General features: G+C 37.2%; 1 protein-coding gene across 1 annotated transcript; it reads left to right on the forward strand.

The window, feature by feature from the left end:
* The first annotated feature begins 10,442 nt into the window (after positions 1-10,442).
* cfap58 (cilia and flagella associated protein 58) lies at positions 10,443-22,176 on the forward strand. Its single transcript, XM_022745978.1, has 18 exons — positions 10,443-10,525; positions 11,298-11,567; positions 11,791-11,939; positions 12,036-12,186; positions 12,729-12,923; positions 13,769-13,906; positions 14,582-14,741; positions 15,209-15,291; positions 15,501-15,692; positions 15,825-15,986; positions 16,164-16,310; positions 16,828-16,968; positions 17,086-17,309; positions 17,825-17,933; positions 18,094-18,198; positions 19,624-19,743; positions 20,676-20,800; positions 20,901-22,176. The coding sequence occupies exons 1-18, from the start codon at positions 10,520-10,522 to the stop codon at positions 21,010-21,012; spliced, it is 2,589 nt and encodes an 862-aa protein (XP_022601699.1). The 5' UTR covers positions 10,443-10,519; the 3' UTR covers positions 21,013-22,176.
* The last annotated feature ends 4,284 nt before the right edge of the window (positions 22,177-26,460 follow it).

The raw sequence follows: 26,460 nt of genomic DNA on the forward strand, positions 1-26,460 counted from the left end.
AAGTCCTTGAGGACAAGGTCACAACCATGCAATATGCCCCCATTCCGAAATAACATTAGCTAATGATAGCTGCATCCCAGTTGAAAAAAAAACAACAACACTTACATTTAAAGATGTTTGCAGTTTGTTATACATGAAGGGGAATAGCACTAAATTTCAGCATTCAGATTTGGTATATTCTTACCACGCCCTTGGTCAATTCAGTCTGCATTAGGAAGCATCCTACCATGTCTTATTTGAATGCTGTTTTCAACTTACTGTCAATGAAGCAACAGAATTGGCAAAATGGCATCACAGATTGAAATCCTGGTTCTAAGGCTGAAAAAAAGTTTGTTTTGTTTTTACTGATTGGGATGCCCAAAGGCACAAGAATGTTCAGTGTATGCTTAAATCCAGTAGTATTCCCTTTTAAAAATGTGTTTAGACTACTAGCGATTCAAATCAAAATGATAGCTGCCACAGTTTTCCAATGTTTTACTCCAGTGCAAAGGATTAAGTCAAAAAGAGGCAATACTTGATCACCAACTCTCGTTTTTTCCTGCTTTTATTTCAGTCACCAGTGTTATCATTTTTTATTTGAAATATGTCTTCAGGCTTGAGTTGTGTTTCTTGTGCTGAGCCAATCCCCTCAAACCCCCCCTCCTCCTACCCCCCACCCCCTGCAGGTCTCTGTTTACAGCACCTCCCACCGGATCCTCTCCGCCAGCAACGTCTCTTATCTGCCGAGAAACTCGCCTCACAAGTATGGGTGTTCTCACTTCCTACCAAGTATACCTCAGAGCACAGGACACGAGACCACACAACCACCAGGATCAGCCAGCAGAACAAACAAGCTTTTTTTCCCATCTCTTTAGTCCTCATTGTTTGCTCTATTTACTTTTCTTAAAAAAAAGTTTTCTACTTTCCCATTAATATATGTGCTTCTTCTAGTTTGTTAGATGTATGTACATTGAGTTAATTTGATTTATTTATCTTGCAGAAGATTCATTTTAATCACTTTTACTCATCTTTTCTGCTCTGTCGTAAATGATCAGGACGTGGGCGTGTTGTTTAAGGACAGAAATACAACCCTGAACTGCTTCACTGGGCCTAGAGGAAGAATTCTATTGATTCTCACTAGATGTTATTTCTTATTGAATAGATGTCATTCAGCAGTGAATCACACATTCAGATTTCATACACTCAAACCAAACCATAGGCACAATGAAAAGGTTATGAAAAAAAAAACAGTTGTAAATTTTCACTTTTTCATTTCATCACTGAGAAACATGAAGAAAACCATTTTGATAGATTGAACCATTCAATATAAAGTTGCTCCAATTAACCAACTCTCCAGCTCTGTCTTCAGCTTCTCATATCTCAGAACTGTTTGCACTGGAGCAAAATCTTGTCCATCTCAATAGATACAGTATGTGTCTGTTCCTTTATATCTCCTTCTCTAGTTCTTCTACTTTAGGCCATTAGAGGGCTCCAAATCCTTTTCAGAAAGAACTATTGTCATGCCAAAAAAAAAAAATCCAGTTAGAGAAAAAAACAAACCATACATATTGGAGGATAGGATTTTGTGCCATAGTATATGATCGTATTTTTTTTTCGTACATATTAGAGGATATAAAAAAAAAACAAAAAAATAATTGTTTGGCCTTAATGGAGCTTCTGGTAGGTTGCCTGCTTCACTTGTGTCTAATTTTTATTTCTATTTAAATTTTTTACTTGTGTGTTTGTGCTCACTTGTGTAAGTACCTGCCTCCCTTGGCCATTTTCTACTCATAGCCTTTTGTATTTTGTTTCTTTATGTGCTTGTCATTTAAAATAATGGAAACACTGAGAGTACAGTCATGCTTTAAAAAAACAGTACGTGGCACTGAGGGCAACACAAAGTGAGCCAAGAGGTTTTGTTGTGTACCGAGGATGAGTGTGCACTGTTCAAGATTTGGTTGCTGTTTATTTAATTTTTTTTTTTTTACAGTTTTCCTCAAAAGGTGCTCAGTTTTTTTTTCAGAGGTTGTATTCAGGTGTTAAGTTAACATATCTTGGCCTCTTAATACGACATGAAAGCAGTAAAGTGTGTTTGGAGTGATGTGCGGTTTTTATGTATTTATGTATTTATTTGTGTACATTTTTTTTAATTGTGATTTTGAGCAGATTCTGACACAGCTGCAACTCCAACATAGTCTTCTAAAGTTATCCACATTTGCAAGTGACCAAATTTGGCTGCTTGAAGATATTTCCGCAATGAATGCTTGCAAAAGGATGCAGTGATAAGATTTGAGAAACTCTACTCTGACATCTGACCTCTCCTCTCGTATTTTGAGTTTTAAAGTGCAGGAGATGTACATCTTTTCATTAACATATACTCTATAAAACTGAGAATCTTAAGTCCCCTGAAAGCAATTTTATTCTATACTAAAAGTTTTTTAAAAAAGTGTCCTGACTCACGACCATATCCAGCATAGCAACCATAGTAGTTAAAATAAATAACAATTTTACTAAAGAAGCTAGTGCCTTTATTTATGATGGGATTAGTATGTCTCCAAGGTTGGAGCATTGGGTGGCTAACAGTCAAGCACTGAGTTTGTGTCAATATAATGCACTTATTGTGGAAATAACTTTGAAATACAATGTATAAAATGGGATGTTAACATCTGTAACTACAATGAAGCCACAGTCTCTACTTCCAAAGATCACAAAGTCAGCATGAATAATTTCAGTGAGAATGAAGTGGCATGAAAATGCATGTAGACCATTGATCACAACTGAAGGATCTATCACATAACCACCTGCAGCATTTTATTTATGAGAACTACTGCCCACCTCGGTCAGTGCCATGGTGTTTGAATGGCTGTGCACACAAGAGCTTAGCTGGCCTAGATAAAAGAGAAATGGAATAAGCAGCTACCATGTTACACCACCGTTGTTACATATTCTCTGTCAGGCGCAAACTGATGTGAGGAAACATATCAGAGAAGAAGTCATCTCATCATAGGTGCTTTAACAGTGGTGTCAAATAGAGGCTCTTCTTGCAGTCTGAGGTGCTATATGCAAACCATGAAGTAATGCTACAGGCGACTGATGAGTGATTCTTCCATAAATGATTACAAATGCCACTTCCATTTTGACATGTCATTGCAGTGCTCTGGCAAACATCTTTAATATAAAGTAATGAGAAAAGGCTGCACCGCTGCCTATTAAAAAGAATCTGTGATTAGAAGGCATTTGTTGGAGTGGTGGTTGGATTCAAAATCACGCTGAAAGAGAAACAAGGAGCTCTTCTTCTATGAAAGCTTTTATTATGGCGTAACAACTGCAGGCACTGCATAATGTTCTACAAGTCACATGGATAATTGTGCCTTGTTGCAGTTGAATATGATTGTTTTTATGCCATCTTTAGGAAGATGTATTAGATAGAAGAAGAAGAGAGTCGTAGTTTCCTTTCAGAAGGTATTTTGGTTTATTATATATTTCACTGCAGACCCTCTGATGTGTGTGATGCTGCGGATCCTTTTAGCTGAATGAATGACGGCACTTGGTTTTATTTGTTGAAAGACTTTGGCTCTGTACTTTTTAGAGGGGACATAAGTCGTTGCATGTTACACTGTGTATGAGAAGACTACTAAATGGGCAGTTTGATTGCAATCAATTAGCAATTGATAATTTCCCAATTAGGACTTTACACTGATAAGAAATTAGGGAATTGGACATTTCTCGGTACTGGCAGAGCATTTCTAACACATTCTTTCAAAACAATCACTATTTTCTACCAGTGATGTAAGGTTATGGGATGGAATCAATATTAGATATTGATCAATAGATCAGTAGAAGAAGCATTTATGTCCTGGAACTTCCTCTAAAGATTAAATCAAGAATTTAGAACAAAATTAATTGTATTAAACATGTACATACTATACCAACATATTGTCCCAATATGCACACCATTATATGTTTTTGTTGAGGAAGTTAATTTTACAATTAATTCTATATATTATATCTGCAAAATCATAACTGATACACTTTGCCAGTTTGACAATGAACATATTGTTTCAGGTTATATTTATCCCACATTTAAAAGAAACCACAACTGACAGATGTGGAAAAATACCTAAATTATACAGAAGATTCTTTATTGAAATTTGTAGATATAATTAGTCTATATATTGTAAAATGTAAAATAAGAAATTGCATATTTTATTAAAATTGGTCAATAATATGCATGCAGGTAAAAGATTTGATATAAAATATATTCCCTTTTTTTATTTTTATTTCAATATGGAAATCATTTTTATGTAGATGCTACTGTGAGTGTGTTCACAAAGCCGAGAATAAGATAGTATATACATATACACATATGCTTTGGGGAAAAACACACACCCTAAATGATAAACTAACTGAACTAAAGCGCTGAAATGAACATCCTTCTGTACACAGTGAAGGTTGAGTGGTATTATTTTGTTTTTATTATGTTTTGTTTGAATGCAGAGAGACATTTAAAAGTCAAAGTCACAAGATCAACTCTTGGAACCAGCGGTGGTGGGAAATTGTTGCGTTTTGCGGCTGTGCAGTTATTTCATCACCAAGGGCTTTAATGAGACTCATATGAAGTGAGGACGGTGTGAGCTGACGGTGTGAGACATCTGAACGAGGCTGAGGGCGAGGTCAGGTCTGCCTCAACAAAGAAGTACTGTATACCTCTTAATGTGCCACAGAGAAATGTGTCTATGTACATAATGTATAGTGAAAGATATTATTTGCATGGTATGAACATTTGAATGCCACTGACAAAAAAAAAAAAAAAAAAAAAAATGGGGAATTGCCACTACCAGAGCAAGCAGTCTACAGCTGTTAATGTAGAAGAAAGCTTGGCAACAGGGCAGATTTTGAAGCAAAAGCCAATGAAAAAGCTTTGCTTACCTGAAAGGTCAAGGTGAGGAGTCAGGCATTTAACAGATTATAGGACACTTTTTCCAGAGGTGCACTAGAGATAAAATCTTGTAAAACCACCAACTGAGCTTGAAGACGCGCTCCTAATGTTATCCTAACAAATAATACTGCTGTTCACTTATTCTGGCTGATAATGAAATTAAATTTGAATTACAACGAGACTTATAAGTTCAAATTTTTTAAGTAGTCGACACTAAAGGCAGTTTTCCTACATGAGTTTGAGATGCAATAAAAAAAAAAGCACATGCCATGCAGCTCGATAAGTTAAAACTGTTGCAGCACCCAGAGGTGTCTGCAGATGAATTTGGAAAAATTCGGTGCTGCTAGATTTGCTCTTCACTACTTCGGTGATGTCTATCAATTTGATATTTTTGTAGTACATGTTACCTCACAAATAGTCATCTGTAGTAAAAAGAAACAAGTCAACTTTTATGCTCTCTTTGTCAAACTGCAGCTTGTGTTAAGTACAGTACATAAATGTAACCTTAGAAAGCTCAGAATTATGATTAATTAGCTCGACGAGGGTAGCTCTGCATATGATTCGCATATATACTGTTATCTTGTCATATGTGCCCCTAGCAGCACTACACATTCTGAGATAACAGTGATGATCTGACTCTGAAATAGCTTCTAGCTAGCTATGTTTGTGGTGTCTAAAGAGAAAAAAAAATCACACGTTTTGTTATGACTCATTAAAAGACAATTTGTTAAGAAAATCTCAGTACTGTATCACACTTGGCTCTTAAGATGAGAAGAACTAGAGTTTGGCTTTGGTGTCCTCTACTCTGGCTTTACATATTTTAAGATGCATTAAGAGAGACTTCTCATTGTGTCGTTGAAGATATTCACTTCTTTGACATCCCATATGCTAAGAGTGGAGAATCCCTGGTGCTAACACATGCCAAACAAATAGAAAGGTTTTTGTTTTTTACTTAATTAAGCATATTGGCTCGCTGGTGTAAATGCACCTCTCTGCCCTCTGAGCTCACAGTATCCAAAACCTTAAACTGCCATATCATTTTCTGTCTGTTTTCTCAAAGAAAAGAAAAAAATATTTTATTCAGCAAATTTTAGCCCAAATGAGCAGCTTACACGTATTGTGGCATAGAGTTTAATGTATCATTGAGATCAGTGAGATTTCTGTAAATAAATACACATATTGGTATTTTGATTCATTGACCTGACAGACAGACATCACAGTGCTCACAATATTATCTTGACATGTCAGCCACAAACTGCAACTTTATACAATGACACCAAGCGGTTTACTACATCATAAATCACTAGTCTAGTCTTTATAAAGAAACAATAGCTCACAGGCCAGTGAAATGTTGCACATTGAGTAGAAGCCCACGGATAAATTACACAATAATATTTTAACCTGTCACACTTAAAAAGACTCTTTCAGGAGCCATTTGTTTCATTGCCAAGGACACCCTTTAAAAGAAGAGGGGACATGATAAAGTCAAGTTACACAACAAACGGAAACCATAGCTGATTGCATAAATATCATCTTGTACTGAAAGACCACAGCAGAAGGACGCATTCAGGCAGAGACCTTAATCTAAACTAAACCGTAGAAGCTTGCTTAAAATCAGTCTTTGTGACACTTGCCATCAATACAGCACCATGGAGGAAAGTATTGATACACTACCAACTTTTTGTCAAACTTGAGTGTACAAAAAGGCATTAAGAGATTTGATTTGAGATTTAAAAAAGAAGAAAAAATAAAAAGTTTAGTTACACCATGTAAATATCTCAAATAAGCATACCTTGTCATATATATTTTTTGTAGAAGAAAATATGATGCACATCATCTTTATTGAAGATTGAGTGGGAAACTGAGTAGTGTAGGGTCTGCTTCAGTGACACATTATAACATGGCGTAACAGACCAATGTGTATACTGTATGTGAATAATGGAAATCTTCTAAATGTTTAGAAATTAGTTTAAGAATATATATATATATATATATATATATATGTATATATATATATATATATATATATACACACACACACACACACACACATATATACATATACATATATTCATGAAACCAAAATGGTTATATGAGTATCTATATTTGAACAGTACTTGTTTTCAAGAATGCAAGAATGTATAAGTCTATATTCTATTATTTTTATATCCATTTGTTGCTTTATACTGTAGCAATGCAAAATCTTACACAAAGTAGAGAAATATAACGTCTGTCTGAGGTTTTCAGCTGTGTACAAAACAAAAAACAATGGTGCACCAAACTGGCTGTCACTGTACTGTATATCTCACTGTCTATTACACACAGACTCTCAGAGAAGGATACAGCAAAGTAGTTTTTATAGCAAAGTCCATTTGGTGTGAATAGAAAATGTAATTTTTGAATTCTATGTGGGCCGCACTGATCATTTGCTTGACAATGATTTAGCTCCTTTTTCTTAGTTCCTGATGATTTAGCTATTTAGCTATTATTTGACTTGTTGTGGTCAATCAACCAGGTTGGCTTCTGCAGTCACACATTCATCTTTTTAATTATGTTTTAGCATGAAAAAATGGTGAGAATCTTTTTCCCTACTATGGTGCTCCCTTGCAATCTGTATTACAGCAGAGCACAGAAATATAAATGTATATTCATCTAATTTACAAACTGTGCAGATAGAAATGTTTTACAGCGTATATTTACAGTATGTAGGCCTATGTAACAGACACAGTGCTTAATGATGCTTTGAATTCAAATAACGGGATCCAAACATTTGGTTTTTGGTTTGTTTTCGGTTCTAAACAGAAGCACGTGCAAGTTAATGCAATGAACGTTCTCTTGCCTTTAAAAGTGGAGGTTGAGCATTGCAGCAGCTGCTAAAAGTTACTCCTGACATTGGTGACATTCAATTCAGTGCTGTACATTGCCAAAAACACACCATATACATTCTGACAACTGGTGCTATTTAATAACATCTGTGGTGCTTTTTTTTAAGTTAGTTATTTCCTTGCTTCAGACAAAATGTAGCTAAACAATCCTGTACTGTACTGTAGATTGCTGCTTGGCCAGTATGTCGTGTTTCAGAGGGTTTTCTTTGACTGCTGTTGTTTCAGGGAATATGCAGATCAGATAGGACTTACATTTTGAGTGGAAAATTTTTAAAGCAAGGACGTTAATTTGAATACACATGTCATAATGATTTTCTTGGGATTGAGTTTACAGTTTTCTCGTTAGTTTAGGTTGAACTTCACAGTGCTTCAAAGTGTGTTTGTGGTTGCAAATAGTATCCACACGTTGTGTTTGGTGCTAAGTGATCAGATACATTCACCATGACCTTTGATATGGTATTCATCATAGACATTTAAATCCTTCAGCAGTCTTTCTATCAGGTCAAGTAAACATACTAACGCCCCCTGCAGGTACCCTTGTGTTGTGGGGAATGAAACAAAGACTTCCTCTGCAACCAAACTACTCCAAAACCCATCGAGGTCGTTGTTTACAAGGGACCTGCAGCGTTACTATGTTTGAAGACCAGAGAAAGCATCTCGGTATTGTCTCTTAAACTTGTTAAAAATGTTTGCTGCAAACACTCAACTCAACTTTTTGAAGCTTCTGTAATGAAAAGTATGTACAAGCTACATGAAGCTGATCATCTGTTTTCTGTTTTGTTTTGTTTTTTTCAAATCACAAAATGCAATACAAGTGGAAGAAGAACAAAGTGAACTCATTGTCTCCTTTTAATTGTTCGGTCTTCCTGAGTTGAACTGGTTTGAGTTACAGATTTCATTTTTAACAGGTTTTTCTCATTATGACCTGGAAAACAATGATGGAAAACAACAATGTGTTCACTGTTAGTTACAGGCGTAGACAACTCAGTACCTCAAAATGTCTCTTCATGGAAATCTTTAGTCCAGACGCGTCACTGTTAAGCTTTTTTTTTATGTTAACCATCTCTGAGAAGTCAGTAGTTATGATGCTTTTTATGTTTGTTGGCACAAACTCAAACAAGAATGTATGGCTATTGTAATTCCTGCTCACCCCCACTCTTCCTAAAGATTGAAGCTTTTAAAGCAAGTAAATTGAACTGTTGGTTTTTTTGTATTTCAAATGTCTTGGTATGCTTGTTGTAGTTGTATATTCATAATGGTGTATATTACATCAGTTTTTATTTATTAAAATGTTTAAATTTTCTAAGATGACTTTTCATGTTATTGAGCAAAATGGTCCTCAACATGTGATGCCAAATAGTTGTGGAGCTGTTTTCCCTACATTTCCAGGCAGCTACGGAGCTCCTTTAATTTCATTTCTGTACATATAAAATAAAGTAGCAGACTGTTTATTGCCACAATGAAATCATGTTACTTTGACAAAAAGTTTTAAGAGTCAACTCATTAAATTATTACACAGAACTGAGTGGAAACCATTGGATGCATCATGGGTGGGAAAATACAATGTTCCTTGAGATAATGAATGTTATGATTTGATGCTATATGAATAAATAAAATTGAAATGAAATTAGTTAATACAAAAAAGGCATAACTTGGAAATCGGAGTCCCCTGCAAAAGATACTGATAGATCTTACTAGGATATCTGCTGGGCCAGCTGTGTCTCCTTAAACCATGTAAGTGATGGTACTGCATGCAGGCCTACTGCAAAGTGATGACTAATAGACATCTACATGATGCAGGCTGTCTGAGCTGAAACTACGCCACCACACATTACACAAAAATATTTGTGATAAAGTATAGAGTATAATCTATGAGAGGTTCTTCCTGCTCTATAGAAAGAGAAAACAATTCAATTCTATCCTCAATTATATCCTAAAGACAACAAAAACAACATACTTTCGCAACATTTTGACTTGTCAGACAGATGAAACCAGTAACATTAAGTAGGTTTTTAAGTTACAGGACTCCTGTATTGCCCATGCCTACTGGCACACCTACTTGACCAGAGCCATCATTTATTAATATTAATAATGAATAAAGTAATAGTAATAGTAATAGTAATAGTAATAGTCTTACTTGCAGTGAAAAAGACTGTAAGTTGTAAAGGTCTATCAAAGGAGTAATTAGAAAGTTTATAATATGAAATTGTATAGTGATTCAAGTTGGTTGAATACTTTGAGAGTCTTCAGCTGCTTGTTTAAGGAGCATATTGAAATCTTGCCAAGTTTAAAAAATCCATCAATTCATTATTTCCACCAGCTGAGTCATAATACCTGCACACACGAACACTGGCATCAAAGCGTTTGTGAATCCTTGTGCTATAACGCGATTTTACTAATAGAATAAAACAATTTGAAGATCATTAATTAAATGATAATTTATATATATTAGAAGGAACCTCTCAGATTAGGTTCCTCTCAGTAACAGCCAAGTGTACACTGACGCTTTTTTTCGTCGCAGCGCGCGTGGTTACAGTGTAATTGGTCAATGACAATCTCCTGCTGCTGCAGACCAGCGGCTCCTTCTCTCGCGAGATCAGCGGTTGCTTAGCAACCACCGTCAACAGTTCTATTGGTAAAATTAACATCAGGGCTACACTTCCTTTGATTGATCCTTTGGATTAACGAATTATATATTGACTTCTCAGTTTGTATAATGGAGGTAAGTACTGTCAAAATATTTACATGGCAATTTAACGTCATGTTAACTGAGAATTTACAGTTAATACAACACCGGTGAGGTGAGGTCAGGGTTAAAACGCAGCACTCTTAGGAGTGCTACCAGGAGCTCTGGCACAAGGCGACCGTGAATGTTAAAAACACGTCTTCGTTTCTTTATTAACACCATCCATAACTGGTTAAAAAAAATACCCGTTTAAAATAATAGTAAAAATGTAAAAATTATAAGAAAATAGAAATATAAAATTAATTAAAAAGAATAAAAAGACAAAAGGAGGACCTGCGACACAGGAAGGGAGCGGGAGTTCAGTTTGTTATAAAAGTCTCCTGACTGACATGGACATGGACAAGGATAAGGCATGTTAATATGAAAATTCTCTCAATCAAAAAATAATTGTACAGTTAAAACAACACCGGTGAGGTTAGGGTGGTTAGGGTGCAAAAAACGCTTAGAATAGTCGAAATATGGCAAGTGAGCTATCACTAGCATGTTTTCTAATGTTAATTTCGTTTCTCTGTTATTTGTATTAACTTTAACCCACTGTGGGTTAAAGGCTTAAATCCAAAGTCAAAACTCTATGTGAATGAGGTTGAAAGTTAAGTAATTTCAGATGTGATAACTTTCACATAACATGAGGCTACATATGTACATGTTATGTATCTGTGGAGTTCCCAGCTTCACAGGTCCAACCTGTTTAGTTCATCACTCTTAGACTCATTTTCACTTGCAGTCTGTGGCTCTGTTGTACTTCCAGGAGACAGGACTAGCAGGAGAGGACTCTGCTGAGTCTTTGGAGGAGTTCCAGATGGTGCTCAGGGAGCTCCTTGAGGACAAGAGCATGGACACAATCCGGGTGGAATACGAGAAGCTCATCCATGCCCTGAGGAAGTCCCGAGAGAATGAGAAGAGGCTGATGTCTAAATGCAGGGAGCTGAATGCAGAGATTGTGTCCACCTCAACTAAAGTCACAGCTGCTCTGAAACTGTCCCAAGAAGATGAGACAACAATTACTTCACTAAAGAGGGTACACTGCCACAACATGAGAGGCTACAGTATATTAATCTGTTTGGTTATATTACACCCGGATTGGGTAACATTAAAGGACTAGAAATTCCGGTTTATGGAGTATAGTGTTTGCTATAGAAAGCATTTTATTAGTGATGTTTGATCATTCTTCCCCCTCTGGACTCCTCAGATTATGTTAATTCAGCAAGGTTTTGCTAAAATTTCCTTTACCTTCACTGTAGGAGCTGGATAAGGCTTGGAAAATGGTTGATGCTGCTCATGATAAAGAAAAGATGGATAAAGATACCATCAGGAATTTAAAAGAAGAAGTTGCCAATCTAATGAAAATTGCAGAGCAACAGTCTGGTTTCTCTATGGACCAACAGCACAGGTAAACCATTTGTCCTCTTCCCCACCTTCCTAATCATTTTTTTTGTGGATACTGTGGGTAAAGTGAATGGAACCTATTGTAATCTGTTGTTTCCAGTGATCTACTTAAGATGAATGAGGAGTTGACAAAGGAGAGGGATCAGCTGCTGAAAACTGTGGAGGGTCTTAGAGAAAAACTAAGCAAGGCCACATCAACCCAGCAGGACATAGATGCCCAAAGACGGAGCGCCTTAGAGAATATCTCTCAGGTAAGTATGGTTCAACTTCTCATTGACAGAAAACTGACTTCTAATGTAATTGTAATCATATCACATGTTTACAATTTGTCTTTTCAAGTTTTATTTATTGAAAGATTATCTACACCAGATTTAGTAAAAACAGATTGTACATGTAGAAAATTAGAGTAAAATCAGATTTTTAATTTACATTGCATTGTTTTGTAATATTTCTACCACATAATCAGATGTATGTACTTACATGAGGCATTGTTCCTACGACAATTATGCACCTAAACACTACATTAGCAGACTGAGGGTGCCAGTAGCCTTTTTGCTAAGCTTGGAGGGAGAAACCTTTCTTATAGTGTAAAGGATGTTTTCATCTGAGTACAATGAAAAAATTCCAGTTGGACTCAGTTCTCTTGGGCACCACTAATGCTAAGTGGACTCCCGTGGACCATAGGAGGAATATGGCTTTGCTGAGGCCAGTGGAGATTCTCACAAATAAATTGAAATTAAATTAAATCCAGCTGTGATGCCAACTTGCTGCCTCTCTGCATGTCTAAACCCAGCTCCAGCAGGAGCTCCAGGTGCAACAGAATGAGATTTCCCGGGAGATGAGGCTGAAGGAAAAGCTGGACAAGGAGGTGAAGCAGCTGCACACTGACATGGAGGCCAAGACGGGGGACATCAAAGCTCTGAATCTGCAGGGCCAAAGGGCCAAAGAGGAGCAGCAGAGACTGGAGCAGCAGCTGAAAGAACTAAAGGTGTGTACAGTATGTGGTATGCGTAGTCTTTATGGTGAAACCATCTACTGAGATACTGATCATCTTAGTTAAAAATATAGACGATAATGCAGTTTTTATCCCTCTGCAAAGGCGACACCAGAGCAGGAGGCATTTTGCTCTCGGGTCGTCTGTCCAACGGACTCAAGGATGAACTGATTTAATCAGATTTTGATGGTCAAAGGTCAAGATCAGGGTGGCTTAACAAAACACAGTTTTGGCCTCTTGAATGTGGTATCTCAATATGGAGGACCAGGAATGTCACAGGAAAAGTAATAAAGCATTTTCTTAATTTGATAGTTTAAGCCATTAAAAATAAAAATTGTAAAAAAGATGTATAAATGAACTATTAATCCATCAATAAATACTTAAGATTCAAAATTAGATTTGCCAAAACTCTCATTAACTACACCATTTATAAATACATTTATTAATTCATGAATAAATCATAGAATTTGAAAAACTGTTTGAAAAGGCATTTTCAAAATGGGAATATATACCTGGATTCCCTCCTTAATTTCCATTTTCATTTTCCAGCTGCTTTTCCTTTTCCTATTAGCAAATCAAATTGCTTGGTCATTTAGTGACAAATTAAACCAAAAAACTTAAATTGGTCATAGTAAGATGTTGGGCCACCACAAGCCTCAAAAACAGCTTCAGTACACTGTAGCGTCATGTCAGTATGTCTTTTTATTTGGAATGGTGAACTATAACATTATAAAAACAATGTACATATAGTTGTGTGTTTAAAAACATACGGTTGCTGTACTGCAGTATGCAATGAATAGTTTCTTCCCACGCCTTAATCGCTCCCCTGACTGTGACAGATGCTGAATGAGCGATCCAACAAGGAGTTGGAGCAGATGCAGATAAAGAATACCAGGCTGCAGCAGGAGTGTGAGCAGCTCTCATCAGTCAAAGAGCATCTCTCCTTGGAAAATCAGCAGAATGCAAATGAACTCAAGGTACACATTCGTCCACTGACACAGACATCACAGCTAAGCAACAGATAAACACGTCTGTCTATATATACCTGATTTGTTGTGTATATTAGCATTGTTTGTGTGTGCCTGAGTATGCATGATTTTGAACATGAATGGGATAGAGAAAGTGGTAAAGTAATAGAACTCTTGATGAGAGATTTACCTGAAACCCTGATTGCTAAATCACACAGTATGGAGATATGAGAGCATAAGCTTGTTCTTTCCAAAATGTTTTTCTTTCCAAGATGTTTTTCCACTCATGCTTAGGGAGGCAGGCTGGTGGGACGAGTATCTTATTTAGTAAAAAGGTCATAGTAATATATATATTTTTTAAAAGCAAGACAGACTACGATTTGCCATTTTCCTCAGATCTACAGCAGTGGATGATAGCTGATAATAGATGACATACTGCTGCTCCGACCTGTAAAGAGCAAGTAAGAAGCAGGTCTACTGTGTTCTGAACTGTGTCCTACTCCAAGAAAGAGAAAAAAAGAGAGAATGGGTATTCAGTTATCTGAGGGCTGTGGTCAGAGAGACAGACCAAATTTGACTTATTGTCCTCAGAGCACAGTGGAAAAATTATCCACTCTGCTTTTTTAAAATCTTTTCTCCTCCCTGTTACTTCTGTGTAATGCTTCATACAACCCCACCTGTCAGATGAGAGAAGAGGAGGTAACTCAGATGCGTCACGAGGTTGCCAAACAAACAAAGATGAGAGAAACAATCCAGAAGAAGTTCCACCAGATGGAGGATCAGAAAGCTGATGTGGACGTCCAGAGGGAGACACTGAAAGCTCAGATAGCTGGTCTGGAGAAAGGTACTGCACATGCACTCACATAAATGATGACCTGGGTCCCAGTCTGTCTCTCCTTCACTGCTGCCCTGTCTTGGTCTCTGTGAGCTCATCAGTCTCACGCTTAAATGTGATGATGAAAACTAAACTTTCATCCTATTATATAATTGATAAAAGTACAAGTTGAGAGCTGATGATCAAATAGATAATTAATAACTATGTGTTATCCATCATGTAAATAGAACTACAGATCATTTCTCCTCCTCTCTGTTGTATATTGTGTATTACCACTATTCTCATTGAGACATAAAAATCAAGCTTCTTTCCTGCAGTGCAATATGCTATTAAGGCTTCACCAAAGACGTTAGATCTGCTACATAAGTTAAATGACAATGTGACACATTCATGGAGGTGAACTAGTCAATATAAAAATATCAAACACAACCAGCTTTGACCATCAATACAAACTGTCTCCATCATTCTTTCCACAGATCTTGAATCTTCACAAAAGCAAGTGGAAGCTGACAAGAAAGCCATAGACGAGCTGATCCGAGAGAGAGACATCTTAAATAAGGTAAGTGCTGCACCTTGACCCACAGGGTATGTATCCTGTGTTTTCAGTCCTCTCCAGCACACGTTTCTCTCTTGTCCGTTATACAGTGGTGCAAAAGGAATATGATGTAAACTACAGTTCCTGTGTTAATGCTTTTCAATACACAATCAAAACCAGAATTAACATTACTTCACTTATTTACTTATATACTTATGTTTCCCAATCAATAGAACATGATCAAAGCTGCACAGTCGACAGAGAAACAGCAAAACCTTGTCAAGCTCCTCGAGCAGGACAAGAAGACGCTGGAGCATGAGATCAGTGGATACCGCCAGGAGGCTCAGAAGCAACGCAAGATCATTCAACAGCTGGAAAAAGAACGTGACCGCTACATTAATGAGACCAGCAACCTCATGCAGAAGGCACGTTAAACAGAATGGGTTTTATTATTTGAAGTCATTTTGTTATTATAAGATGATTTTTTTAACACAAAGTTGGAAAACTTACCTTCAACCTTGGTCTATCTAAGTGGAACACTTCCCTCCCTTCACCAGGTGCAACAGAAAATGAATGATGTTGAAGTAAGAGAGATGGAGATATTTGATTGGAGGAAGAAGGTCACTGAGGCAGAGTGCAAGCTGAAACAGCAAGAGAACCTGCTGGAGTCTGTTGTGTCTGAAAGGAACCTCTACAGCAAAAACCTCATCGAGGCTCAGGTAAGACTGATGCATTCAAACTCATCATCCGAATAGTTACTGTAAAATGGAAAAGTTATGGCTGTGAGATTTTTTGATCCTCTGAAATGATTTGTTTTCTTTTCATTCTTTTCTGCAGTTTCTTGTATTTTTATTCTATATTTATTAGTTTGAAAAGTTTATCTCCCTCTGCTTCAGGAAGAGATTGCAGAGATCAAGAGGAAGATGAAGACCATGAACAACCAGGTGACCCGGTTGAGAGATGAGATCACTGGGAAGGAGTTGGCCCTGGCCAAAGATCAGCAGGAGCACAAGCGCTTAGAGAAGGATAATGAATCCCTCAAGGTACTGCAGTCTGCCTCAGTGGTTCTGAGCTCCTCATCATCATTTACATAGGTAGTATTTAGCTCCGTTAGTAACTTGAGTCTTGAAGAAAAGCCTATGAGAAATGAATAAATGTTCATGTAAATGTAAATGAACATACATACATTACATACATTTCATTTGTTCAAAGTTGTCTTGGCTAGTGCCACTGGGAACCATTGACCTACTTCTGGGCCAAATAGGGTTTTCCATTGTCGGTGGGGGGTCAGTAAAGCTGAGCCATGCCATCAGCTACTGTGATTAGTCAAGCTGTGCTGAGTGTTTTTCCACTGCAAGGTAAAGTAGTTTAGCTGTACTACTAATGAACCTCAGCTAACTCCATGACAAACTGTTTGCATTTCCTATAACTTAATTAAAATAAAGCAGACTCGCCTGGACTAGTGGTTATACCCTAAAACATAGCCATTCTGAGTGGCTTTACAGATATTTACTGTATATAAATACATACATGTGTGGCTGTCTGTGTGTCCTGCTACAGGGGGAGCTGCAGTTGATTAAGCTGCAGCTGGAAGAAACAAAGCAGCGTGTTGACAGTCAAAAAGCAGAACAGCAAAAACTGCAAAAGATTATAGCAGATGCTGATGCTGAACAGATCCAACAGAAGAAACAACTGGAACAGGTAAAGAAGGAGACGTAGGTAGACAAGAAGAGAAAGAGAAAAATACGAGGACAGAGATGATTATGATTATGATGATTATGTGTCTGATGATTATGTGTTGGTGAAACTTCTCTTAAGGTGATCAGAGAGCGGGACACCCTGGGAAAGCAGCTGCTACGCCGCAATGATGAGCGAGCCCTGCTCTGTGAGAAGATCAGGATCCAGCAATCAATCCTGAGCAAGGGTGACTTCCACTACAACCAGCGGATGGAGGACATCCGTTTGCTCAAACTGGAGATCAAGAGGCTGCGGCATAAGAAGAGCATCCTGGACAAGACTGTACCCAACACTGAGGACCTGAGGTAAAAAAGAGAAGAGGGCCTGAGCAGCATAAAGAGGAAAGAGAAGAGTTTGGAATAGACGAGGAGAGGCAGGACACAAGCACTGAGCACAGAGAGCAGGATGGAGAGAGAATGTGGTGACCCACAAAGTAGAATAGAAGAATAGAGCAAGGTGGAGACAGATCCAGGTGAGAGGTAGGAACAACCTCCTTTGAACCACTGGCTTCCAAAACCATAGTGAACTCTTTTCCGTTAAAACTATAAAATAGTTCAAGGGTTAAGTTTTCCTACATCACCTTACAGACTGCAGTCAGAGTGTATCCACTTCATTCATTCCCTCAAATTTGAACTAATAATTCAAAAAGGCAAAAGATTATTTTGCATTATGAATGTTTTTTGTTTTACCTCTGACTAAAAATGTCTTCTCATGATCACTGGGGCATTTTTGCATAAAGATGGTTGTTTCCTGATATTACAGGTTGTATGTAGCTGTAAGTAGGTGCTGTATGAAATATGACTGAGCTGTTGTGTTGCAGGCGAGAGCTGTTCCACCTGCAGAGGGAGCTGCTCAGAGAAAGGATGAGAAGCAACGTCCTTGAGGAACAGCTGAAGCCCATAAATATTCACCGATGGAGACGACTGGAGGTGAAGGGCTTGTTAAGGAGTGCCTGTCTGGGTTAGCTTAAAGCTATAACTGCTTTAGCCTGTTTCATTTGTTTGTCTTCTTGAACTCCTGAGTAAACCTGAATATTCAAAGAGGAAAAGGTCAGGCTGTTAACAGCTTGTAAATGTCTCTCCCCTGCAGGGCAGTGACCCCAGCAAATATGAACTCATCCAGAAGATTCAGTCCTTACAGAAACGACTTATCACCAAGACCCAAAAGCTTGAGGAACACGAACTTCTACTACAGGTTAACAGTCAACACTCGCTCCTCAGTGTGTACACACAAGCACACACGCACTCTGTACATGCCTGTTTGGATTAATTAGTCTTATCCTCAGTAAGGTGCGATTTGACTGAAAGGAGCTGGTGTGTAAACAAACTGTCATCTATCAACGTAAAAGCACGTATGGCAGTGCTTTTACAGTGCAACTGCTCAGATGCTAACACTGAGAGACAATAGCAGCCAAGTTAATAGGCAGACCCTCAAATGTGTCTTGTAGAACAATAACAGAAAAATAATAAGAAATGATCTTTATCAATTTTTACCCATTTTGTCATTAGAACTTAAAAGATAAAGCTGTTGATATTCATTTTATTACTGTCAAGAAAATCCCATGAAAAGACCAAAACAACACTGGATTAGTCTGTGAAAGTACAGATTCAGATCGTGAATAAATACTTACATTTTTTAATAAAGGTGCAATAATTTGTTAAAACAGCTGGACACTGTAGTTTTAACAAATGTTTCTCAACCAGGGAGACATCATACATTGTTGGGGACTAATTTCAGTGGTGGATTAATACACATTTGGTGTTCTCATTAGTATTTTGGGCGGCAGGTGAGTCACAGTGTGTCTCACTGAAGAGTTTTAAATAGTTTTTGAACAGTCACGGAGCTCCATGGCCCTGAGGAATAATATCAGGTTTTGGATACACACACGGCACTTAAATACATTGTTGGTTTGGGTCTTTTCATGGGATTTGTTGATGATAATAAAATATAGAATAAAATCAGAATTAACCTTTAGAAGCATTTAAAAGATATATTTATATTAAAATACATGTCCTGTGGTGCTTTGATCCCATAGTCAGATTGTGGCTGAACAGTGACTGTACTCGTTCTGCTTTTTAAAACCACTGTGCAAGGCATTTAAAAATGTTTTTGGCACTGTTCAGTGTTCAGACAACAAGCCTCCCTGAGGATCTGACAGTATCTCAGACGTGTTTAAAACTTTAGCTTCTCAACCTTTGATTAGAATGTTTCATGGCCATTATTTAAAATGTATTTAATGTTTCTCTATTATTGACTTGTAAAGCATTTTGAATTGTATGAATTGCCTGTATGAATGGTGTTTTTACAATTTACACTTGAATTGATTGCTTGATTGATATAGTACTGATCTGCCCCAGGACACTGACAATGAATGGCAAATGTAGACTGTGACCACTCTTATGAGGATTGTTTGATTTTTCCACAAACACATACTGGCTTTAAGCCGGCAGAAGCAGATAGTGCATGATGGAGACACAGCAGGAACATGTTTACGCTGTGGTTCCTTTTCCTTCCAAACAGAATAGATGTTTTAAGTTCTACAGCATGTGAGCGCACACACTTATTCTTCTTCTCTTGTTCCCTACAATCCTCTCCGTCATCTCCGTGTTTCCCCACAAGGAAAAGGAGAAGCTGTATGTGGAACTGAAGCACATTCTGGCCCGGCAGCCTGGTCCAGAGGCAGCTGAGCAGCTCCAGCAATGCCAGTGGACCATCAGAGAGAGAACCAAAAAGCTCAAGGTCTTTAGTAACCATCATCTCACAGTCCAAGCATCCCTGTCTTACTTTTATGTTTTCTTGTTTCCTGTTGTTTTTCTTGTTGTATTAAAACTTTTGAATGACCTGGTTTTAACAACTAGTTTGTCATAAAATATGATCTTCATTTAAGTCACAAGTATTGACAAACACAATGTGGTTAAGCTAATAACCAAACGCTAAAAACCAAAAAGCTAAAGGTTAAGCTAAAAAAACAAACAACTGTCTTTACTGAACACACCAATTAAACATTCACAACTGGTGGCCAAAGAACGTGACACTTTGCATGACTCCTCTGAGATCTTTTTTTGTGAAGTTCGGTTCACATCAGCAGCTTTTTCTTGTGAACAGCAAACTCAAAATGTTTAAGTGTTTTTTATAAGTCAAAGTGTCTCCAACCCCCATCTTCAATTTTGTTTCACTGACTGGACTCCAGGTCTGATAAATCCTGACTCTAGTTAGCTTTTGTTCATGTTATTAGCTGAGAGGTTCACATATTTTTTCCAACCACAAAACTGTGAACGTTTGAATGATGTTTTTGATGTGGACAATGCAATGATTTGTGTGTTATTAGTTCAAATACACTGTGTAACTTAGATTAAGATCTGGCCATATTAAAAGACAGATTTACACAGAATTGCAGATAATTCCAAATCCTCACATCCTCTGTGTACATTAAAACTTTTCTGTCTGATTCTTACTCACAAGATACGTAGATAAATGTACAGTGTTTACTTGATTAAGGCTTTTCATGAAATATCAGCGCTATAATTTTAATCATGTAGCTTAAGTTGCCTAAATACCTGGAAATAATACAAAGGAGATGTTTTTCAAGGTGAAATGATTTCTGCAAATTCAACAATGAACTATTTATCTATACATATTCATGTGTGTTGTATGTTTTTCTGATTTCACAGGTGCTGATAGCAGAGCTGAGAATGCTCGACTCAAAGATGAATGAGTACAAAAGTGAGAATCAAAGATTGGCCAACGAGCTTGCAAACATCAAGAAGAAGTACCTCAGTCAGAAAAAGCTACACAGGTGACGTCTACTGGCACAACTGCAGAATTTATGTTATGCAGTGGGCATGTGATAGTTGTGCTGTCAGTCTGATGACCTGCTGCTCTGTGTGTCTCCTCAGTGAGCAGAGGACCAAGACCAAAGTGGGGCAGTTGGAGCCACTGCCCCAGCTGAGCAGCAAACCTCACTTTACTGGAGGAGGCTTCAGGATTGACCACCCTGTGAGAAGATAATGGACATCATCAGAGAATATTTTGTTATTCATCTGTTTAAAACCTTTTAAATCATTTGAAATGAAAAATATCTATCACTATATAACACTGTGCTTTACAATGGCAACATAGAAAGAACAGAAGGTTACTGGATGACTTTTTCTTTTGCTTTTTATCAGGTGCAGATACTAACATTTGACACACTGCATCTTCAACACTATAAACAGAGTATACAGTAAATAGCCCTCTTAAGCATATGATAGGCTCTAAATGGGGGTAGGGAGGGTTATCCATACACCTTCAATGTAAAATGCAAAAGTTCAAGAAACCATCCTATTCCTTGAGGCTTAAACAAGACTTTGGAGTATTTTTTAAACAGTCTATCTATTATCTTTCTACATTAAATATAAACATAACAAATATGAACAGGTTCCCTTCTAGCAAAGTCTGTATAACTCTTTCAATATCCAACATGGACCAGTTTCATTTCAAAGATCATTCTGCAGAAAAAAAAAAAAAGTATATTATCTTAAGACAGCTGATTCAGATCATAACCTGATATTATTATTATCCAATAGGATGTATGATGTACATGGTTTGTAAAAATATGCATAATGTGGTTTCCCATCAATTTTTCTTCATTACACATCACTCAAGCAGAAGAGAATTGAGACGATACAGTATACTGAGAGGAGCATCTCACAGCCCTCTCAATAAGAGGAAGTGGACCGATCACTCATGCTTCAGCTTTCCCACCAGTGTCAGGTTAAATAAAAATATTGCAAAGCACAAAACTGACATATTGTGCCAGTTATGACTTCTAGTCTGACTGGTTTTTAAGAAAGAATAAAGATGCCCGTCGACTTCTGTCGATAGTTTTACTTTATTTGGCTCCTGAATCTCTAAAGACCACAGTCCAAATGCTGAAGCTTACATTTAATCATTTCTGTCATCATACTATAAAGGCAGGGTCATCTGACAGGGCTAGTTGTTCATTGTTCAAACCACTACTTTAAACATGTGGTCAGTCAGCTTAATGTCATTGATGTTTTTTATTTGTCTGAGTATGTGAAGTGTAAAGTGACATGTAAAGCACTTTGAGTGAATTGCACTTCCTCTTTTTGAACAAGTGTGCATTGCTTGAGATTTAATCAAAGATCCTAAAATATGACTGCTGTATGTTTACTAGAGAGATTTAATAAAGCGATTATGTGTATTGGGAGTTTGTCTGATATTTAAAACCAAACTTTGCACACATTTCATTTCAATAAAGGACGGAAAGACAGACTGATCAGAATTCAGCTCAGGCCGGCCATCATCTGCAACAGAACTTACTGAAAGGTCATCTGTAAAAAAAAACAAACAAAAAAATCTATTCAGCCCCAGTTTAAAGAGCAAAAAAATGCACATTTTCTAATTTAATATTCTTTTTAGAACAACATCATGAAACCTGGATATGTAGATGGGATTAAAGGGAAGACAGAAGCTTTCGGACTTAGTTAACAACTTCAATATGATCATTATGGAAATGATGTGTCTGTCTGCGGGATGCTGAGAGAGAATTTAGAAAAATTTGTATTAGAAGCGGATTGTCTCAATAGGATTAAAACATCAAATATAAGACAGAACAATATCTCCCATGATACTTTAGTGATGGAGCAGTTCCAGGTACGGGAATAAAAGTTCTTGTTTTACGGAAGAACTGAATATATGATGTTTTCATAACAGTGTTGTCTATAATAATAATGTAACAATAATCTTCAGTTCATATCACACAGCACTAGCGCCCTCTGTTGTTGGGCCACAATTAATGTAGGTTCATACATAGTGACATATGTAGAGCACCCAGGGGTCACAGGTTAATGCTTCATTTTCTGTGTCACATCTGTTAATACTGTCATTTCACCATCTGGTTTTAAAAATTGAGATTTTAGCTGAATTTAAATAACCCTCTTTATCTGTTGAACAGGTCATTGACATGACGTCCCTGTAATCACCACTAGATGTCAGCAAAATACACACTGACCAGACAAGACCAAAATACTTTTCATCTACTGGTCTACTTTTAAAATACATAGATGGAAATACAGAACCAGACAAAAATGTTGGAACGTCAATTTTTTCCAGTTTTCAAAAACTGAGAAATGTAAATTTGTATGTAAGTTTCCTTGAAAACAGCCTTCTTCAGGGATGAAGAAATTGATGGACTTCCAGCTTTCCTGCAGCAGCAGAAGTAAACGAATCCTTGAAAGTTAAAGCAAACAGTTCCTAGAGGCTGATGACCGTCAAACCCTTTGTCTGTACAAAGGCAGTGTTGGAATAAACTGTGTTACTACACCCTCTGATCTATTATTAGGACAGTACTATACCGCAGGAAGTAGTTCTATATACTGCTGTCAGAATGGTGAAGCAAACAAGCAACTAACACAGGAAGACACGCTGGTTGGTCAGAGGTTGATGACCCAAAACATAAGAAAAACAGAACCAGACAGAGGCCTCCAGACTTAAATCACACGGAGCTGGTTTGGGATGAACTGGGCACAAGGTGAAAGCAAAGCAGAAAGTGCAACAACACATTAGTTGGAACTTCTTCAACTGAGTTGGGACATTGTAGAAAGAACGTCACAAGTTTGTTCAGCAGATGGATGAGTCAAAAATGTAGATTAAATTTAGTCCGACAAGAAGATTCCATGATTGCTTGATTTTAAAATCTCTGGATTAGGAAAAATTGAGGTGTTTGACACGTGTATGTTTTCAGAATCAGAATCAAGTTTATTGCCAAGTAGATTTTCACATGCGAGGTATTTGCTTTAGTGTTTAGTGTTTCGTGTTTTGGTGCATCACGATAAACGTAGCCAGTAGAAAAAATAAAAATAAAGATAAAGCAAGTACTGCAAGTCAGGAAGCATAAAATATTTACAATAAAAATATGAAAAATATTGTAAAGGGTAAAATATAGAAATAATGTTCAATATAGGAATGGAAGAATGTACAGTAGGTCACAGTATGTGTATAAGTATGAAGAATGCATCTTTAAATTTTTATTTTTGCATGTTAAATCTAAAATCTGTTACAGTACAGGAATGTGTTATCAATTTATGTATCATCAACTGGAGTGTGCTGCTATGAGTGTGCGTGTTCTTTAATCTGTGGAGGTTTAGCTCCTCTCTTTTTGTCACTGTCACTCCTGTACCACTGTGGCCTGAGAACAGCTGGGGTGAACAGAATGGTAAAGCTGGTGTTCTCTTCTAATCCTTATAAATTTGGGATTTATATGCAGTGGGACACTTTTCCTGAAGCTTAATTCAGGGCAAATAGGATCCCCAGCTACTGATCTATTGTTCTGGCCAACTTAGCAGCAGCATGTTTAAGCTCGTTAGCAGATTGAAGGTGTGTTAATCAGTGAAAAAATCAGATAATGAAGTGTTTGAGAGGTTTCCATTCAAAAACTTGTCACCAAACTTGTCACCACACATACAGTATAAAGAGGAGTGTGAAGCTATTCTCTTTCTATGAGAATACATTATGGATAGTTCCGTATTAACCTTGCTGGTACAAATAACATAAAAGTCTACATATTTACAGGGCTTCTGTATAATTTGCTCTTAAGCTGCTGTATCACACCTCACCTCAAATAAAGCAGCATGTGAGCAGCCATCTCTGGTGTGTATACAGTAGCTGGAAACTCTCTCCTTCTTATTCCCTCCTGTTGCTTGTGGAGTAATTCCTTTGCCAGTGCAATTACAGCATAACCATGGCAACCAGTGTCTATGCAATGCTGGGCTGTGTGAGCAGTGTTGCTGTAGTAATGGGAGGCCTCTGACAGGGCCACATCCCCTTTCTTCCTTTTCTCCCCTTTTCTTCCTCTTGTTGTGTGGGGGAAGAAGCAGCTGCTTACAGACATCAGTGGAGTTAGTGTTTGTTGACTGGTTGTGTTTCAAACTGAAGATGAAATTTCTGTGCACATACACTGCATATTGTGTGCCCAAACACAAAGGATATGCTTGTGTGTGTGTGTGTGTGTGTGTGTAGGTGTAGTAAGTACAGTTTGTTCTGTGATTTGTGAGTTTTATTTTTCCTAGTGTGCAGCTGAGCAGCTCCTACTGTGCACTGACGTCTTTGGTCTGCAGCAGTCTGTCTTTGCTGATTGTATCTGCTGCCAATTTCTAAAATTATGGTACCTATTTTGGGAGGACACAAACATTTTTTTTCACTGATCATTTTCAGTCATGTACTCATCACCAGCTTGGACTGTACACAAAATATAGAATTTCATATGCATGTTTAAAAATGGTTTAAATACCTACGTCCAACTGCTTATTTTCTCACTTCTCTCGAACCAAAACATCGGCTGTAAAAATCTGAACCTGTCAGATCTGCTCATATCTGAGAGGTGGCTGCTCTAAGCCTCAGAGATATAGTCATATTATAGTATTTTCCTGTTTGAGTGCACTCTGGGTGTGATAATAACATGTGAACCGTTACGTGATTACATGTGTTAATGCCTGTACAGCTGAAGCTTATAGACAGCAGGTCTAAACCCCAACCACAGATTGAGACCACGGATTATGCAGATTTTAGAGCAGAGGCTGGGATGAAGGCAGGAATCAATGTCATTAAAACAAATTTTTATTAGCATCTATTTTCACATGTCCAAATCCATTTTAAAGATCACAAAGAGCTTCCTAACTTTGCTGTTTTTTTTAAATTAAAATGCCAATACTCCTGACTTACAAAATTAATGAAATGCATCTACAGAAGGTCATACATTACATCACACACACTTTTATCACTGCAAATCAGGCGCTACTTGAACACAACTCTGTATTATAAAAGTGGCAGAAAGTTGAATATTGTTAATAATGTTATCATGAATGCATCAACCTTTGAGAAGGAAGTGATGAACTACATATACGATATATTGCTTATGAATGATAAAGACTATTAACAGGTTATGCACCACAGACTTTTAAGGTTGCAGTAATTAAACCTCTACTTAAAACCACATCCACCACCACCCCCACCCCCCCTTTGTTTCTGAGATCCTTGAAGAAGGTGTTGCAAAACAATTATGTGATTATTTGCTTAGAATGGTTTGCTTGAAGATTTTCAATCAATCATTGCACACAGCTCAACTCATGGCCTCAGACAATGGTCATGGACTGATACTTTTCACTTTATATATGCTTCCTTTAGCCAATATCATTTATATTATCATCTTATATATTTATTATTATTATTATTATTACTATTATTATTGTTATTATTATTATTATTATTATTATTATTATTATTAGTAGTAGTAGTATTTGGTTCTGCTATTGTTGCTGCTGCTGTTATTATTAATAGCATTAACACACCTAAGTATCACTATTATCATCAGTCTGACTGCTTGAATACAACAGTATATACAGCTGTTCCTGGTCTCCTTCTCTTTTCTATTATACACAGTATATATATATATATATA

Source organism: Seriola dumerili, unplaced genomic scaffold (assembly GCF_002260705.1).
Source record: "Seriola dumerili isolate Sdu_G_001 unplaced genomic scaffold, Sdu_1.0 BDQW01000091.1, whole genome shotgun sequence".
Taxonomy (NCBI): domain Eukaryota; kingdom Metazoa; phylum Chordata; class Actinopteri; order Carangiformes; family Carangidae; genus Seriola; species Seriola dumerili.